A 19,113-nucleotide genomic window follows, 5' to 3' on the forward strand; every position below is an offset into this window, starting at 1 on the left:
GCGTCGGAGAACCCCATGAGGGAAATCAAGGTCCAGAAGCTCGTCCTCAACATCTCCGTCGGCGAGAACGGCGATCGTCTCACCAAGGCCGCCAAGGTTTTTGTTTTTGTTTTTGTTTTGTATCTACTTTCTGATTATCTTAAATTTTGAATTTGGATTTGGATTTGATTTGCTTGCATAATCACCGGTGCAGAATGAAAAACCCCCTATTAATTAGCTGTCAGTGTTCTATACTTGTCTACTCTACTCATCTTCATCGCTCAGTCTCAGACTCTCTATACGACTGTAAGTTCACTTTGTAGAGCTTATTATTTTCAATTGTGTGCATTTTTCTTACTTAGGAAAGATGATCGATGATGGTATTAGCTATGTATTGATTCATTACTGTGTTTTACAGCAAAGAGAAGCAGAAAAACCGAACTCTTGATGTCGCTCTATTTGCTTTCCCTAACTTTCTTTTGTTTGCTCTGCAGTCGGTGTCTATTTGATTTGGAAACCTAATTTATTTTCGTTAGTGCTTTCATTTTGTTTCTGGTTTCATTGGCATTTTGCTCAAAACAATATTTTGTTATATATTTGCAGCTAACAACAGTAAGATAGAAGATATCAATCTATTGATACCCCCATGTTTTTATATTCAAAGATATCAATCATCTTTATGCACTAATTTTCTCTCTAAGGGCCATTCGAAAGTGGGTGTCTTGATTTTGAATCATGGATTGAGATAAACATATAAATCTCAGGATGTGTTCGAAAATTAATTGCTGCTTTCCAATCGGTTTTGGTTTTGGTTTATATATATATAGTGCTCTATAGACATTTCTGTGACGTTTGTATGCTTTTCTGCAGCCAAGTGAACATGGGTTGTATTGGATTAAATGAATTCATTTATTGGTGTTTGGTATTGATTTCTAATTCTTTTTTTTTTTCTTTTCTTTTTATTGAAAAAGGGAAGATTTTTGGTGAGGAGTAATCAGTGATGTTTATAGAGTTGGTGATGGAATTTCTATCAGGGATTTGGTGAAGCAGGGCCATGGTGTGGTGGGATGGGTTGAAAATCAAATATAGCCTGTTTGTTTTTTTTTTTGGAGTATTTGAACTGGTACATAGTGTGCTTTTGGGAGTTGGGATTTTAGGGGCACATTGTTGGCACAATGATAATGAGGAAAAGCAAAATGCTTAAGTTGTCTATTGGATACTGTAGCTGACTCTTTGAAACGTGACTGTCGTGTGTTTTACAGAGAAGCTGTTCAAACCAATACAAGCGTCCCAAGGACAAGGTAATGTTGCCTTCCTCAACCTTTGATATTACCTGTATATGGTGAACGAAGAATACGAATATGTGTGGAAACGTTTAAGGAACGGCGAGTTAGGAAAAAAAAAATAATAATAATCAGACTAGCACAACCAAGTTTCATTACATTTCGCTGTTTATCTGGGATTGTGATGGTACTTTTTCCAGGTTCTCAGTATCTGGTTTTGAGTGACTGCACAAATCACTGATGAATTAGGAGTCACTGTGTTCATCAAGTATTTGTCTTGCAATTAGTTTGCTTGTCACAATCTAATCCATCATATATGTTATATTGGCCTAGGTTTTTGGTTGCGTTTGAGCTTACTCTATTAGAGCCTAAAATGCACGATTGGCACTCATTTGATAATTTCACACATATCAGGAGCATTTTCTACTGTTTCATTGTCAAAAGGGATAGATAACAAATTTAAGGTTCTATCATGATGGGAAAACAGAAATCTTCTTGGTTATTATTAAATATTCTATTCCACCTGCTCCCTAATTTCTATTTGTTTCCAGAGCTTGATCTCATATGTTTTCCAAGTTGAAATGGATCAAAATTTAAACAAATATATTTGATTTTTTTCAAATGTGGTAAATGAATCTGATTGCTGTCTGCAGGTGCAGCAGGCCAAAAACAGCCACCTTCAATTCCCGAGATGGGTTCTACTTCTCAAGACCGAAAAAGGAAGCGCTTTGCAATAGATGGAGAGGAGGAAACATTCAGTTTGCAGAATCAGTTGATTGAGGTCATGGAAAGGAATGGTAAAATGCTGGCTGACTATTTTGAGGCTCAGAATTCTCATTCGCAAATGGATAGGGAGCAGAGGAAAGAACATTCTGATAGCTTAATTGTTGTTCTTAACAAGCTTGCAGATGCTTTCATGAGAATCGCCGATAAGTTGTAGGGAAGGCAATCAGAAATCAGTGTACATAAGAGAAGTCTCTTCAAGACTCGTAGATGTTAGCGGGGCTGAGAATTGGTGGATCAAATTTGATCATTTATCTCGTGGGAGGGCACTGACATGTTCTTCTACTTATTTATTTACTTTAAATTTTTCTCACGTCTTGTTGGTCTGTGCTACCTTTGTGGCGTAGTTCCACCATCAAATGCATAGAATCCATACACAGATAATGTCTAGAAATTTCAAAGGGTTAACACATTTTGGCTGCTTTTTCTTAAATGTTTAGAATTTCAAAGATTTAGCACATTGTGATGTTTTTCTTTCATATATCCAGCTCTAATGGAATTTGAATTCCCTGTCAAATGTCTCGGTGACTGTACAGGTTCTTGATATCAATAAGAATGTTACATTGTTAGTTACGTCTACTGCTGTTCCTAATAAGTAGTGCAAATGGAGGAGGTCCTGACTATTAAGAACAGCTTGTCAGAAGGGCTGAGAGGGCTGGTTACAAGGCAATAGTCCTTACTGCTGACACTCCAAGGCTCGGGCGCAGGGACACTGATATCAAGAACAGGTGAGCGGTAATTTAAGAATATCGCGTGGAGATAAAGAATTTCATGTGATATCTACTGTTACTATGTGGCTCTTTTGGTACATGATACTGCTTCTATGTTCCATATGCAATCAAATATCATTTTAAGGTTTGATATATCTTCTTTAACTTGATTTTGCGTAATGAGGTCCTAAAGCTGTCTAATGGTTCTTCACAGGTTTACTATGCCACCAAGTTTGACATTGAAAAACTTTGAAAATTTGGATCTTGGAAAGATTGATGAGGTTGGACCCATTTACTTCTAATATCAGACCAAATAAAAGTCTTTGCAGTTACGTTTCATTTTGGCTTAGTTATTCAGCATTGTGTTAATGAAATTACAGACCAATGATTCTGGATTAGCATTGTATGTTGCTGGACTATTTGCCCGCTCTCTCAGCTGGAAGGTAAGATGATTGCTTCAATATTGATAAATGACGTAGTAGCAATCTGAAGTAACAATTTGAAATATTTTATGGGTAACATGGGCTCACAGGATGTGAAATGGCTTCAGTCAATCACTACATTACCAATTCTGTTAAAGGGCGTAATTACTGCTGAGGATAGTAAGTAAACACATTATTAACTTCAACCTCCTATCCAAAATTTACTTCTGTGCTTGATGCTAATACCTTGTTACAAACTTGTCATATATGTGCTAACATTAATGCAACAAGGTTATGCATACAAGCTGGAGCTGCAGGAATAATTGTATCCAATCATGGAGCTCGGCAACTAGATTATGTCCCTGCAACTATTATGGCTTTGGAAGAGGTACATATACGCTTCATTTATCTTTCTGATTTTTATTGATCTATTTATTGCTTACGAATGAAAGGGCAGGAGTTCCTTTATCAATTGTTTGCATTCCTGAAGTTTCAGTCATTATAAGTGCTTAGTATTTCCCTTAGTTTGATTTTCTATTAAACTTTGTTTTAAATATTAGTGTTTCATTATGACTTACATTGTTATATGTATTTGTAGTGGGCGGTAAAGGATCAGAAATGGTATACCCAACAACAACTTGACGAGGTGTGCATTGAAGTAGCCGACTACTTACAGACTGCTGTAGATTCTGACCAGTTTCTTGATTTTGAGTTGGACTAGCTTTTGATTAACTTTTGTATAGCAATTATGAACAAAAATGAATACTAATTGCTAGGCTAGCCTTGTAGTAGGTGAGTTGAGGTTTTATTTTGCCCATTTTGTAAACTGTTTAGGATGTGATTTTAGATAAAATATCCCAATATTCAAATCACTCTTACTCTTGTTAACTGTCGAAATTGCAATTTATAGCAGCAGCTACATATTCTGTGGACATCATCCTCTTTATAGAATATGATGACTAGATATAAAGTTGAAATCAGTTTTAACCATAAAAACTGATGTCCAGTAATACAGATACATCAGTTCTAAAATGAAAATCGATGTTACTGAAATATACAGACATCGATTTTTTGTCGAAAACGATATGTTACTGAGTACCAGACATCAGTTCCAAAATGGAAATCGATGTTACTAAAATATACAGACATCGATATTGTGTCGAAAACGATATTTTACTGAGTACCAGACATCAGTTCCAAAATGGAAATCGATGTTACTAAAATATACAAACATCGATTTTTTGTCGAAAACGATATGTTACTGAGTACCAGACATCAGTTCCAAAATGGGAACCGATGTCTGTAACAGTATCAGTCATCGGTTCTTAAATCAATAACGATGTTAAAACGCAAACTTGTGTTGTATAATCTATATTTCTTTAAGCTTGAAATACAATAAAATGTGGGTTTAACAATAGTAAAGCATGCAAGTTTGTTATCATTTAAACCTATTTACATCGGTTTATAATAAGGAACCGATGTCTACACGAATACTAGACATCGGCTAAAAACCGATGTCTGCATTTTCCGGATCTTTCTCATCACCCACAAAGACATCGGTCGGGTTTTTGTTTCTCATTGGTTTTTGGCCGATGTCTGGGTCCATAATTCTAGTAGTGACTCCTAGCACATATCATATCACAACGAGTTCACTCCCCAGATCATGCTATTCAGTCAATTGGATTTGACTATGCTAGAGAGTTTACATCGAAAGACTTTCGATGGATATTGTAATGGGACTGATGTTGGACATCATATTCCCATGTACACACCCAAATGGTCTTACGGAAATAACTACAATGGTAGTCCGGACATTGGTAATGAGCACCAATCTCCTTATATCCGCTTAGGGTGATGCAATATCGCATGCAGCTATGCTAATGCGTCTACGACCCACCACTCAATGTACCTCTGCGTTATAGCTAGTGACTGGGTACAAGTATCGTACTTACCCATATTTGAGTGAGCCATTTATGTACCAATTGCGCAGCCACAGTGCTCTATGATGGGTTCTTACAGACGAATGGGCAACTACGTTGGATTTGAACTCCAACAATCGTCCGCCACTTAATGCCCTTGTAAGGCAATCTCAATATTGCTAGATTTACGGGTTGTCACTTTGATGAGACAGTCTTCCCGTCGTTATAGGGAGATAAGAACACGAATGTTCAGCAGGAACGACAAGAATTGTCATGGCTTGTCTCCACTATGTCTCATCTCGATCCCTGTTAAAGTGATGAGATCACACAAATATGCTACAAACATGCCTACAAGGAAATACATCCCTTCGAGAGGACGTAGCGCTACCCTACACGGAGGTAGGAATGACGCTAACACCAAAGAGAGTGGCACTCTGGCGTTATAGGCCATGGCCCCAGCTAGGATGCGTGGGAGGCTTGTGGGTTCGAAGGACACTTTGGCACATTCCAATCCTTTGATCATCAAGACTCAAAATCCGTCTCATGAGAATCTTCCGGGTTAGGGTTATCGTTGGGGGACGCCTCAACGTTAGAACATATTCTTGAGAATATAGAGCTCTATGAAAATTACACTAGTGTACATGAGACGTGGGATAAAAACTCCATCATAATTGATGACGTAATCGCATTTTCCATTATGCATGAGTTTGTTTGAGTCTGATGATATCGAACCACGCTCTGTTGATGAATGAATGCCAACGTAGAGAAATTTGGCCTAAATGGAAAGATGTGATCCAGGTTAAGATGGATTCTCTAACGAAGAGGAAGGTTTTCGAGCTAGTGATGCCAACACTTCCTAACATAAAACCTATTGACTAATGGGTCTTCGTTAGAAAGCATGATGAGAAAAAGATATGGCAATCTCGCCTTATGGTGCAAGGCTTCTCACAAAACGCCCTGGAATCGACTACAATGAGACATATTCTCTCGTAATGGATGTCATTGCACTCCACTACCCTGTTAGTTTGGTAGTTTCCGAATAACTGAACATGCAGCTTACAAATGTGGTCACTACATATCTCTATAGGGATCTAGATACGGAATATACATGAAGGTTCATGGTGAACTTCATTTACCCAAGTCAAGTGGCTCTAGACCACGGAGCGCGTTTACAAAGAGGTTGAAACACTCGCTAAAATGACTACTTGATTGGGAAGGGATATGCCCATGCGTTTCCATAACAAGTTTCAGATTCCATCGCGGTTTATGTTGGACATGATCTTCATTAGAAGTCCTTAAAGAGTTAAGGGAAACCACTGAACACTTCAAATCCGAGTTTGAGATGGAGGATTTTGGGAGAACACGATTATGTCTCGGTTTGGAACTTGAGCATCGTGTTGATAGATGCTTAGGCATTTTGACAATGTCAAACCTTCAAACACCCCTATGATTGTCCTTAGTCTTGATCCTGAAAATGATCCTCTTCGTTTGAAGGATGATGACGAAGATGTGCTAGAGGCAGAAGTGCCTTACTTGAGTACAATAGGTGCATTATTGTACTTAGCTCAATGCACAGGACCAGACATCTCATTTGCAGTGAACTTGTTAGCTAAGGTATAGCTCTGCGCCAACTCGACGCCATTTTGATTGGTGTAAAAGACATCTTTCAGTACTTGAGATGTACGATTGATATGGGTTTGTTCTATCTCTACAGAGAGATGATGGATTCTGACCCATCACACGCCAGAAACGCCGCCAACTCTAGCCTGCATTCTCTATCCCCACCCTAAAATGACATAAGTGTTTTGGAAGGTTTTGCTGATATTGGGTATCTCTTTGACCCATACAAAGGTCACTCCCAAACTGGTTAAGTGTTCACCATGGGAAAAGACCGTGATATCTTGGAGGTCTACAGAACAGACCTTAGTTGCTATATCTTCGAACCATGCAGAGATTATTGCTCTTCATGAAGTGGTTCGTGAATGTTTATGGATTGGATCCATAATTACGCATGTTCAAATAATTGTGGTTTAAAGTCTACCACAAGATGTGCCTACGAGCATTTAGGATAATGCTGTTCGTTTTGAACAAATGAAGCAAGGCTACTTCAAAAGCAACAACACCAAGCATAATCAGCAACAACAGACTCTCCTCAAATACCAAAGTGAACTAAGTTCGATCTGAGGACAATGTGGCAAACTTTTTTACTATGTCATTGCCCAAATCCACGTTCGAGAAACATGTGACAAGAATTGGCTTACGGAATTTATCCAAACTCCCATGATCGTAGTCATCAGGGGGAGACGCAGACATCAGGGGGAGATGTCTACATGTTCACCTCGAAAAGTGAAGGGCATGTTGTGCTCTTTTTCCCATTCGACCGAGGTTATTTTTGTTCCACTGGGTTTTTATTACTCGGCAAAGTTTTTAAAGAGGCAAGGAGAGAAGCACCGCGTTTGGACAACACAAGGGGGAGTGTTCAAGTAAAACCCTAATTTGTGTTTGGCCCAAACTCTAGGTTACTTGACCTAGTGGTCATAGGGTTTAATTAGAAGAATCTAGAGATTATCTTTCCTTGTATGATTCAGACTCTATGCCTTGTAATCCTCTATATAAATAGGCCCCTATTATCAATGAGAATACACAGCAATTTACTCTAAATTCTGTTTCCCTAAAACAAATATAACTTATAAGTGGGTGGATCTCACCCAATTGTACCGAGGCCTTTTGTGATTAAAACCCAACACCTAACGGGTGGTAAAGTTGGGACAGTATCGGTACAATGGTGGGCCACTGGCCACGCTTGTCGCTGTTTAACATGGTATCAGAGCGGGTCCTTCTCCAATTTGCGTCTCCACGTAGGCACGTATCATGAGCCCAAATTGGGGTTCCTGGTATTGCCATTAAAATTACCAAGTGTCCAATGTGGGCCTTGGATTGTATTGACCAAGTCTCCGATATGAGACTTGTGTCCCAATTTTCAATGTGAAAATTGGATTAATTAATTTCACGTGCAGACCTAGAGTTAGGTTGCACGTGAAGGGGCGTGTTGGAGATGAAAGATCCCACATTGGAAAAGTGACAAATAAAATATAAATTATAAGTGGGTGGATCTCACCCAATTGTACCGAGGCCTTTAGTGATTAAAACCCAACACCTAACGGGTGGTTAAGTTGAGACAGTATCAGTATAATGGTGGGCCACGGACCACGCTTGTCGCTGTTTAACAGTATTTTGGAAACTTCATATTTTGGTGAAGTCATTTGACACTAATAGTGCATCTCCATTTATATCTGGTTGATAGCAGAAAGCATTAGTTTTCCGACCACAAGTTGCTAGCTAGAGGAAGTTTCTAATCCATCTTATTGTTATGATATTTGATTCATTGCATTTGATTTTCTGTATTCTTTGGAGTTGATTATGTTCTCTTGGACGTATTAAATGAGCTTTCAGCTGAACATATATATTACTACTTTTCTTGTTCACATTTGAGATTATCATCGTAGTGTTCGAGGGGAGTTCTGGGATGAAATCAGCTGTCCCTATTATTCTATCTCAATTCTGTCCCCTCAACATGATTGGTCCATAGAGATTAAAAAAATATTTTCTTAATTTTTTGTTTTATTTTTTAATCTCTATGGACCAATCATGTTGAGGGGATAGAATTGAGACACAGAATTTGGGACAGCGGATTCCCGATTTCAGGCGATACCTTTGGTCTAAACTATCAGAATCCTGGTTCCCCATGAGCTTTCGGCCCACCTTGTCCCAGTCAGCAAAAGAAAGCTTCCAGATATACGAACTCTCCTCCGGCCAGGGGTCCAGAACCCCAAAATAGATTGATTTAGTCTTTTCTGGAATAATTAGATGCCTATGCCTTAAGGTAAGGGCTCGACTAGAACTTCCCACAATCACCGTCCCTGAACAGGCAGACATGACTGACAATCTAAATGACTGCCCTTACCACGGCGAGATCTGCAACACTTTTTATTCGTGGGTCCAGAAAAAATAAGGGGAACATTGTCCTTGCTCAAAATTTCTACATGGATCCTTCACGAGCAAGACCCAGCACCTGTAACATGGTTGGCTTCAGGAGCATTCGAGAATGTCTATTAATCTCTATTCTTATAACGTTCTCAGGAAATCTATTTGTTGGTAAAATTTTGGATTTGATTTAATTGTCTGTGAACCTATTCCCATTTTTTATTTAGTATGATACAGTATGATGTCAAAAGTGCTGAAATTATAAGCGATTACGAATATGGCTGTTGATAAAGGTCAAGGAAGAACAAGAAATCTATCCAACTTTTTTTTTTTCGATGACTAGAAATCTATCTAGGGAAGTTCTATTCATACCTCCGAAATTGGCATTTGGACCTCCTCAGTTAATACACCTCCAACTTACTTTTACAAATAACCAATATGCTATTTGCACCTCCTTAATTTTCCCACAATGCCCATTGTCTAATAAAATCTATAAAAGCCTCTCTCTTTTTTTTAAAGAGAATAACCTCGGAGTCCATGCCCATGAATCAAAGTCGTCCACAACAAGCATGTGATTCATGAATTCAAGGACATGCGATATATATAATTTTCTGTAGTCAGAGCGTCTTGATATGTTTACGTACTTTTCTATAGAGAGGGCTTCTCTTCTTGTCCGTCAAATCATTTCTTTCCTATGCTAGATCGCTGATCTCTCTCTAGAACCTTTCCTTTCTTTCCAAAAGTATGATCCAACTCTGCTAGCTTTTCTTCAAGTTTCTTGTCAATAGCATTTGGCTTTTCTAACAGTTTATCATCTTTCTCCTTCATGTCATTGAATTCTTCTTGATCATCATCATCATCAACAACTCGGATGATTTTTTTTTTCTTTTTCAAATCCAGCATCTTCTAGAAGATCAAATGAGGGCTTTAGTTGTTCCTGAATGACTCCATAGTTAGCAGGATCATTTGGATCATAGGCTTCCGAGAAACAAAAACAAACCCATGAGATTTGATAGCTCAAAGCTATTTGCAACAAAAAAAAGTTTATGGAGTTTTGCCATTTAAATTAGTTGGTAGGAGGGTTATGGAACTCTTTGAAACCCAAAATTCATCAAAATTATATTCTCAGTCAGCTTTCCTATGTGGGATCGTTTCTAGATTTTCATTCTATTATTGACGTTACAAAAAAAAAAATCAAAGCAAGCAGAAGATGAGGGGAAAGTTGATTTTCTCCCCAAAATCAAGAAATGTTAATAAACGAAACAAAAACCACATAATTTCTTTAAGTTGAAGACTACTATTGTTTGTAGAGGTACAAAGAATTTTTTTCTTTCTTTCTCATCCTTTGTGTCTTTATTGGTAACTTAACATGAGTTGACAAAGTCAACTATCACTTGAAAAAATGAAGAGGTCCAAATGCTAATTTTAGAGGTATGAATATAACCTCCCATCTATCTAACTTGTTACAGCAAGATTACCAACAAATTTGCGTACTGAACTGGCTGAGCTGACTGATGGATCATGAGCTATGATTAGTCTTCAGTAATAACTTCCAAGCGAAGAGGGAAAGAGGGAAAGTTTCCTTTCGGGGAAATCATCTACATGAATCGTGCATATATATCTAAATACAGTAAATGAACAGTCTAGCTTTCAAACAACCCTACCATATACAATCACCTAGCTTTTCTAACAGGATCAGAGAATGTAAGACAACATTTGAACATATGCCAGTGGTGCTGATTGTTACTGCTTTAACTGGTTAGGAGCTCTTTACAGAGACCTCATGTCAATCATCTAGTAAGATTACTAGCTACTTCAATCTATAGGATTCTATTAGCATTGCTTCCATATCAATGATATGAAATCTATCTAACATATCAATAGATTCAGTTGTCACCTACAGCACATATACTTGAAAGCTATTACAATTCAGACCAAAAAGAAGATATACAACTAGTTGTAATAGTTACACATTCTACTGTGCACTTATTAGTCATTCTACAAGATCAGCTGTACACAGAAATGGCATTATTGCATGTCAGCCACAGTCTAAATGAAATGCCTTCAAGGATTATGGATATGTCTCAAACTGCACTAGAACCTCCCTAAGGTTCTAACGATTTTTGGATAAGAATAGCCCTTTGGCTGGACACTCAATCCGTGAGTTCAACAAGAATGAAGTGCAACTTCTGGATCCAGCTCCCCACGTACCTTTCTTTTCTAGTGAAAGTAATGATCATTAGCATAATCATAACTCATGCATTTTCTTCTTCATCACCTACTGGCCCTTCTCTACAGAGATTGACAGTGAATACTCCCTTAAAAGCATTGAGATTAGACTGACATAACACTAAGTTGACATAACTAGCTTGGAAGGGAACAGCAGGAGATATCATGCATTTTGTCGTGACATACGATCATCGTCACTTACATTGCCCACGCTATCTATTAGAATTCTAACAGTAACAGTCGTGACAGTTGACAACCTTTAGAAAATTTGGGTATCCTAAAGCTTCCACAATCACTTAAGATAATTATCGTACCAATGACATATGAAGGTGGCAGCTCTGGTTTCAGAGTATATGATCATTACTCAGAGAGGGGAAAAATCCGGTTTCTACTAGGAGATCATTAAAACCAAATACCAGGTTCTTTCATCAAGATACTAGATCAAATTTCTAATGCACGGCAGTTCATTCAAAATTGAATTTACACAGAATGGTAAGAGGCCCTTCATGATCAATGATCACATAAATTGAATATTTTTAAAAAGAATAAGTCGGTCATGGATACAGACTATTCTTGACATCCAGCAACTCAACTTGGACCTCTCTTCACAACCAGAATCAGCATGAACACAAACAGCTATGACATACCTTGTATGCATTATCACCCCAAACATTTTGAACACATAGATTGAAGTTTACACATGCATACTTCTCAAGAATTGCCTCCTACTCAGATTTCAGAAGAATCTTTAAACGCTTGAAGGCCATAACTCTATCAGATAACAATTAGAACAATTAGACCGGAAAGCTGCAGCATTTTGATTAGTTTTGCCCTCGTATTATGCTTATGGTTTTCTTGTGTCCCCTCTCTTTGTTTATTGGTGGACTCTATCACACATGTTGTTGTTATTCACAAAAAAAGAAAAACAGAGACGTAAACCTACTGATGATCCTGAGAATAGTAAAAGGTGAAAGATCCCAGGAGAACAAAAAACATGCACACCAGCCATAGATAATAATAATGCATGTTGTTAACTGTAATAAAAATTTCTTAAGCAATCCATGAATGTCCATTTGTAACAGGGAGAGACATTCTGCATTTTATATCTAACAGAACCACATGAGGTCAATCATTCAAGCTACCCACAAAAACTCAAACCTTCTAATCTTTCTTGCTAAACCAACTCGAAACATGTCACTAGCTACAATTTGACCATAAAAGCTAAATTGCTCCTACATTCTAACAAGTCAGATAGATAGACAAACTCATCTGAGCTACTTGTTCTTCACCGTGATCCCAAGCTCCCTCGCCACAATCACAGTAGTCGCCATATCCAGAAACATCCCATGCTCCACAACTCCGGCGAGCCGCAAAATGGCCTCACTTGCAGCTCTCAAATCCCCAATATCCTTCTTGAAATACATATCCACAATGTAATTCCCATTATCCGTCACAAACGGCTCCCCACTCTCCCCACACTTGAGCTTCGCAACGCAGCCGGAGTTTCGGAACAAGTCCTGCAGCATTTTGGCCGTGAATTTCCAGCAGAACGGCACCACCTCCACCGGCATGGCCAGGCCGGAGCCGCCGAGGTAGTCAACGAGCTTGGACTCGTCGACGATGACGACGAACTTCTTACACGCGCCCTCCACCATTTTCTCTCTCAGGAGGGACCCGCAGCGGCCCTTGACTAGGTTGAGGTGGGGGTCGACCTCGTCGGCGCCGTCGATGGCGAGATCGAGGACGGGGTGGTCGTCGAGATCGGAGAGTGGGATTCCGAGGGAGACGGCTTGTTGGTGGGTGTTTTGGGAGGTGGTGATTCCGATGATGTTGTGGAGTTTGCCGAGTTGTAGAAGCTCGCCGATGCGGTCGACGGCGTGCTTGACGGTGGAGCCGGAGCCGAGGCCGAGGATCATGCCGGACTCGACGTGCTCGACGGCCTTGTAGGCGGCGATTTTCTTCAACTCGTCTTGGGTGAGGATTGAAGAGCTGAAGAATCCGGCTTCCATGGCTAAATTGATGAAAGCGGAAAGCGGAAAATTGGGAAAGAGAGGAGGCAAGAAAAGGGTGTTAGTGGTGTGATCGATTTTGTTCGTCACTGGAATTTTCGGTCAGATCAAGAAGAAACAACTAAAAGTGGGATGGAATTGGTGTTTAGCTACGCTGTTACTATCCTAGATGTGCTGAATTTGGCGTAACGCTCCACCTTGCATGACCATTTTAAAAAAAAAAAAAATACTAAAATGGTCGCGTTTGTTAGGGGGGATTGTGTTAGCCCGTCTTAATTTCTTTTAGAGTCCTCCACTCTTCAAGCTAAGTTATGCTGTAGAGTGCCTTGACCCATATTTGGTGCCAGCGGGATTAAATATAGAACCAACCTGCAAAACCTTCAACACCAGCAAAGCTCCAAAACTAGCAAAGCTTCAACACCACCAACCTGCAAAACCAGCAAAGCTCCAAACGGTGACCTGATCAGAACTCCGCTATCAGGCCACCTCCGGCCGGTGCACCTGTTGGGCTTGATCCGTCTTCTGGTCGCTGACGTGCCTCTAGCCTCAGCTGGTCCGATTGGTGGGTGTGGAGAGAGAATTGCACTGCTGAGGGCTCAATTTCGGGATCCTTTCTGAGGTTTTCCATCACCTAATCTGCATGGGAGCTGTGTTTGGTTGGGTGGCTAGTAACGGCGCCGCCATAGGGGTGTGGGAATGAAGTAATAGATGGGTTGACGTTGAATTGCAGGTTGAGAATGATGAGAGAACGACGAACGGAAGGGAAGAGTAGATCGAGTGAGAGTGGCTTCCACAATCCCATGGTTTTTGGTGGGTTTGTGGTAGATGGTGTCGGGATGGTTTTTGGGATTGTGGAGTCTCATTAAAAAGAGTCCCCTTGCTGCCAAACATGGGATATTTGGGATTGGACTAGATAAGAATGTCCAATCCAGTCCAATCCCGTGTAACAAACACCACCAATGTTTACGATTTCAGATAAAACGGCTCTAAAAGTTCTAATGAGAATGGAGTTAGTCCAAGTACATTTTTTGTTATTACAGAATTTTCTACTTTGTATTGAATATTAACTACAACTTTAGTTAGGAGCTCGACAGTTTTGACTCTCGTATCTTTGCAATTTTTAGTTTGGTCTATCACTCTAGCGTATAAGTTTTATCCTACTTAACAATGATTGTAATGACATTTTTGGATCAGGTCTTCGTCCTCAAACTTAACAGACCTCTCCAACAATCAACATACATAATATTTTGATGTAATATTGTACTGACCAGATTTTTCGTAATTCCAAAATAATGATAAATTTTATATCAACGAAAACGGCGTCGCATGGGAGAACCGTGCCAGTATAATACAGTCCGAACCACGAAGCTCATACGAACACCAAAATTTTAGAGAGACGAGACGGCGAGAGCGATGGCCGAAGAAGAGCATGAGGTGTACGGAGCAGAAATTCCATACGAGGCGGAGATGGACGGCAACTTCGACCCCCATCCCGACGACGATGACATGTCCACCGCCGTCAAGGTTCTCATCAAATCCCTAACAATATTTCTTTTTTAGTACAACGGCGGGCATAACCCTAATCTGAAGAGAAACCCTAGCAGAATTTTTTTTTTTTTTTACAAGAAGCATAAGTATTGAATTGAATCAATTTGCTGATGTTTTGTATTGCGCTTGAAGGAGGAGGAAGCTTCGGCTCTCCACGGGATGCAGGCCAATGGGGCGAAGGAGATGGGTGCTGCGCTAGGTTGTTCATCTTTATTTCTCTGTTCTTGGTTTTGTGTTAAGAGTTTTTGTTAATCTTGATGTTCTAGCAGAGCTGTTAATTGTTAACATCGAGTACATTCGTGCTTTTATGGAAGATTTTATTTCAATCTGTTGTTATTTCTCTGGTTTTGATAACTTTAAACATGATATTGGTGATTTGCTTTGATTGCCTTCTCCGCTATTAGGCTTTTAGGGAAGATATATGTCCTGTCATAAGCTCTGGTTTTCTAATGTTTATTGAGATTTTAGTGGATATCATGCAATTTGTATTGTAGCTTCAGATCAGTATGCACTTTCTTTTGTTTTTCTTATACTGTGATAGTGTATCTGTTAAAATGTTCTCAAAACTCTCGTGTCCCGAGGACTATAAAATATCCTGTTTCTTATATTCTTTCAATGTTGACTGTGTTTGTTTTCTGGTCTTATGTTTAAGCTCGTATATATGCGGCTGATTTTATTGCCTTGCACAGATCCTGCTACTGCAGCTGATTCTCAGGCAAACAAGGAAGCGGCTGATGAATGTTCTGTTTTTGTTGGCAATGTGAGTACCAGAATCTTGAAATCTCCTAGTCCACTTCCCTCTTTTAGACTTTAATTTATTATTCTTGACAATGTGGATGTTACAATAATATGGAGCTCACTTCTACTATATCTGCTTACTTTATGTTAATAATAAGCAGCTTAATTACAAACACAGATCTTAATTTTGGTGCTGCTTTCTTTTAAAGCTTGTAGATCTTGGATTGCTTAAATATCACTACTAGTCACACCTTCTAGTTTGTAAATTATCTATGCCTCACCATTTGGGTAAAAAGAATGTAAATTGATTTCAAAGCATCAGAAAAACTACGCCTCCATTGTTTTCTATTACAAACCATAATCATCTGCTATTTTGGTACTCTGGTTTTTGCTAGTCCTTGCAATTTGGTTCCTCTCTAATGTTTTTCCTTTCCAAAACTTCTGGAATAGGATTTAAAAGGTTTTGACCCCTGTTAAGTACCTCAACTGTACAAACTCACTTAAGTTATATGCATACTTAACACTTGTGTGGATGCATGTCATATGCACCTTGAGAGTCTTGGTTTGACTTTATGTCGTACAATGATCGCAGGCTGATTGTTACTCCCCAACGTCTCTGTATATAGGTGCTGGAAATGTTACAATGTAGATTGAGGGTGGTCAATGTAGTGTGATGTATCATTAGCTGTCACTAGAGACAGAATAATGTGTTTGTGTGCTCAAAAAAAAAAAAAAAAAGTTGAAAGGTTGAAGGAAAAAAAAATCTCACATATCAAAAGAAAAGAAAACGAATTGAAAAAAAAAGAAAAGAAGAAGGTACTTTCAATAGATGAGATGATTTATTTAGGAAAAAAAAGAAGCGGAGTGAATTTCACAGTAGATATTCGAAGAGAAGGATGGAGAAGGAGGAGGTAGGATGTGAGTTATGAGGCTTCATCTTCAATACAGGAGAGGGCTGCAAATGCCTTTGAAGAGGAAAGGAAAGATGGGTTTACGACTGTAGTTGCAGGGCTTCTCTGCTGCTGGATGCTGTTGTTTGGTGCCTATGTAGCAAATGCGGTGAGGGATACATGATACTGCTTTCCTATGGCTTAAGTTCTCTTATTTATTGGTGTTCACCCTAGTTAAGAATTTTTTTGATTTGCTTGAGTGTGGCTTTAATCTCATGTTATTTTTGTGAATTCTGTTGGCCTTTTGCAAGACTTTTGTTTTTGTTTTTTTTTCAGGTCTCACTAAGATAATTTAATTTGTTAAGGGAATGCCTCTTCTTTTTGGATTGATCAGTGCCAATATTTAATTTTATTTGTATCCTTCTTATGGTGCTTGGTATGTGTGTGCGCACTTGTATGTTGTCTACTCTGAGACTTTGGTGGAGAATTTTATTCAAACATTGCAGTCTGTTATAGACTAACAGCATTTTTAGTTGAATCAATAAGAACTATTGAAAAAATAATTATAATAACAGTGAGAATGTACCGCAGACAGACCAAACATCCCTAGTGTCTTTGCTGCCTAAATGGACTAAATCATTGAATGGTGACTTATCACTAGACCAAATTGAACGATGTGGATCATAATGTGACAATAAGTGAATGAGGGTGGTGGGGCTGTCAAGAATAGATGGTGATGTTGTATTAGTAGTAGAATGCCCATGATATGAGTAGGTTATCACAAGCCGAAAAGGCAAATGAATTTTGAAAAAGGTTCTCTTTTTCTTTACATCAGTATGTATGTGTGACTGTGCATTAGTGTTTTGGTTCTCCCATGAATGTTCAAGATAAAAGAACTTTTTCCTAGCTTGATTGACACATGTTTATGTTGGTTTTTACCTACTTCAACCAAGCACTACAAGAAACAGTTTTTGATGCTGTCCCAAACTCAACCTAAATATGATCTGATTTTCTTTTTAAGAATGCACTTCCACTTCCACATGTTGTGGTGTATGTTGTCTCTTCCACTGACTCAGCTTTGGCTTCAAAAACTGGATGAAATCATGTTTTTCAGGTTGATTATGCATGCACACCTGAAGAAGTACAGCAGCATTTCGAATCATGTGGCACAGTTAACAGAGTGACTATACTGACAGATAAATTTGGCCAACCAAAGGGTTTTGCCTATGTGGAATTCCTTGAAACAGAAGCTGTTCAAAAGGCTCTTCTTCTGAATGAATCTGAGTTGCATGGTCGGCAATTGAAGGTAATCCTCTCTATTACTCTCTGTTTTTTTTTTCCTTCTCTTTGTGAGAGATACTACTGGAAAGTAAGAAGAAATAAGTAACTAGTTAGATTATTGGTCTTGGATATTGCTATCTGTTATTTCATTATCGTAATTGTTTATTAATTGTGTAATATGTCTTTAGGTTTTGCCTAAAAGGACCAATGTTCCTGGATATAAGCAATTCCGCCCTAGACGTTTCAATCCGTATATGGGTTACTGCATCAGGAGGCCTTATGTACCTCCTTACTTCTATTCGCCCTATGGATATGAGTATGGTGCTCTTACTTTCATTGCTTTCTATTCGTCAAGTGATATTTTTGATGCATATTATCATTTTTTCCCTTTCAAATATGCTGCAGGAAAGTTCCCAGGTTCAGAAGGCCAGCACGATACATGCCCTACTAGTAGAAGACTTTTCATCTGACTGATGGCCTGATGGGTACATCATCCAATATAACTATATAAGACCATTATATTCAGTTGAATGGTTGTTTTTGCTTCACCTGGTAGTTCTAGACAGAAATTATTGTGGAAGTAGTGCAACTATAACCGTACTTACTGTTGTTCAACAATGTGATTGTGGATTATACTCTCGTGTTCAATGTGAACTAGCTAATGGTTTCCTTGTGGACATATTGTAGTATATTACATTCTGTTTTGTTTTGTTGATTTTATGCCCTGCTATGCGTGTGCGAACCTTTGCTATGGATATTCTTTTTTCTTTTTTCTCTTTTGGTTATCATATTGCATTCTTTAGAGGCAGTGATAACAAAATGGAAGTAGGGGAGAAAAGGTACAGAACAGCAGAAGTAGAAGTAGCTCTGCCTCTCCGTGAGTGTCACTTTTAAGGCCAACTTCGGTCGCACTTCATAGGGTCTTCGGTGTTTCAACAGAAAATTTTGTTGTAGTACCAGGGAGACATTCTAATGATTCCTCCCTTACGCAATTACAGTATTTGTGAACTGGTTCAGAATCCACCTCCTACCCTTTTTCATATGCCGCAGGCTGATGCAGTTTCAGCTCCCCCAAGCTCATTTGTTCATGTCGCTTTTCCTAGTTTTTGTTTTCTTTGTTTTGGTTCTATTTTTCCTTTTCTTTTCTTTTTTAAGTAAAAACAAAAAATTTTAAAAAAAATCCGTCCAGTATTTTGGAGATCTCTACACCCATTTTTACCCTTCCCTTTTTTGTTGCCCCTCATTTATTCTGGCTTTTTCTCCCTTCAAAAGTTTCTGCATCATATGCATTCGGGGATGATGAATCTTCTATTCTTTCTGTGGTCAAAACTGAGCTAC

General features: G+C 38.8%; 3 protein-coding genes across 8 annotated transcripts; 2 read left to right on the top strand and 1 right to left on the bottom strand.

The window, feature by feature from the left end:
* LOC112183972 (trihelix transcription factor ASR3-like) lies at window positions 1–4,200 on the top strand. Of its 4 annotated transcripts, none has more exons than XR_005807051.1 (6): window positions 1,080–1,280; window positions 1,916–2,773; window positions 2,970–3,036; window positions 3,136–3,198; window positions 3,288–3,565; window positions 3,776–4,200. XR_005807051.1 is itself a non-coding variant. In XM_040515186.1 (4 exons), exons 1-4 carry the CDS (start codon window positions 16–18, stop codon window positions 2,040–2,042), a joined length of 255 nt encoding a protein of 84 aa, XP_040371120.1. In that variant the 5' UTR covers window positions 1–15; the 3' UTR covers window positions 2,043–2,524. The 4 variants fall into 4 exon arrangements, 2 of the variants coding, with proteins under 2 accessions (XP_040371120.1, XP_040371119.1); XR_005807052.1 differs by lacking the exon at window positions 1,080–1,280 and adding an exon at window positions 1,501–1,726; XM_040515186.1 differs by lacking the exons at window positions 1,080–1,280; window positions 2,970–3,036; window positions 3,136–3,198; window positions 3,288–3,565; window positions 3,776–4,200 and adding exons at window positions 1–96; window positions 194–214; window positions 260–285 and having other exon boundaries at window positions 1,916–2,524.
* Window positions 4,201–12,319: 8,119 nt separating this feature from the next.
* Window positions 12,320–13,542, bottom strand: LOC112187906 (probable ribose-5-phosphate isomerase 2). Its single transcript, XM_024326872.2, has one exon. It carries the CDS (start codon window positions 13,316–13,318, stop codon window positions 12,584–12,586), a length of 735 nt encoding a protein of 244 aa, XP_024182640.1. The 5' UTR covers window positions 13,319–13,542; the 3' UTR covers window positions 12,320–12,583.
* Window positions 13,543–14,663: 1,121 nt separating this feature from the next.
* LOC112189363 (polyadenylate-binding protein 3) lies at window positions 14,664–18,517 on the top strand. 3 transcript variants are annotated; one of them, XM_024328677.2, is made up of 6 exons: window positions 14,664–14,842; window positions 14,999–15,065; window positions 15,556–15,626; window positions 17,609–17,800; window positions 17,964–18,091; window positions 18,181–18,517. In XM_024328677.2, the coding sequence occupies exons 1-6, from the start codon at window positions 14,732–14,734 to the stop codon at window positions 18,224–18,226; spliced, it is 615 nt and encodes a 204-aa protein (XP_024184445.1). In that variant the 5' UTR covers window positions 14,664–14,731; the 3' UTR covers window positions 18,227–18,517. The 3 variants fall into 3 exon arrangements, with proteins under 3 accessions (XP_024184445.1, XP_024184446.1, XP_024184448.1); XM_024328678.2 differs by lacking the exon at window positions 14,664–14,842 and adding an exon at window positions 16,197–16,663 and having other exon boundaries at window positions 14,996–15,065; XM_024328680.2 differs by lacking the exon at window positions 14,664–14,842 and adding an exon at window positions 16,231–16,663 and having other exon boundaries at window positions 14,996–15,065.
* The last annotated feature ends 596 nt before the right edge of the window (window positions 18,518–19,113 follow it).

This window comes from Rosa chinensis, chromosome 2 (genome assembly GCF_002994745.2).
Source record: "Rosa chinensis cultivar Old Blush chromosome 2, RchiOBHm-V2, whole genome shotgun sequence".
In the NCBI taxonomy this organism is placed as follows: domain Eukaryota; kingdom Viridiplantae; phylum Streptophyta; class Magnoliopsida; order Rosales; family Rosaceae; genus Rosa; species Rosa chinensis.

Excerpts from the sequence above, each read along its gene's own strand:
- LOC112187906 (XM_024326872.2), bottom strand. The coding sequence starts at position 13,318 with ATGGAAGCCGGATTCTTCAGCTCTTCAATCCTCACCCAAGACGAGTTG.
- LOC112189363 (XM_024328677.2), top strand. The coding sequence starts at position 14,732 with ATGGCCGAAGAAGAGCATGAGGTGTACGGAGCAGAAATTCCATACGAG. Across the intron at positions 14,843-14,998 it reads ACATGTCCACCGCCGTCAAG|GAGGAGGAAGCTTCGGCTCT; the intron begins GTTCTCATCAAA and ends TTGCGCTTGAAG. Across the intron at positions 17,801-17,963 it reads TGCATGGTCGGCAATTGAAG|GTTTTGCCTAAAAGGACCAA; the intron begins GTAATCCTCTCT and ends ATATGTCTTTAG.
- LOC112183972 (XM_040515185.1), top strand. The coding sequence starts at position 195 with ATGAAAAACCCCCTATTAAT. Across the intron at positions 215-259 it reads ATGAAAAACCCCCTATTAAT|CTCAGTCTCAGACTCTCTAT; the intron begins TAGCTGTCAGTG and ends TCATCTTCATCG. Across the intron at positions 286-1,915 it reads CTCAGACTCTCTATACGACT|GTGCAGCAGGCCAAAAACAG; the intron begins GTAAGTTCACTT and ends TGCTGTCTGCAG.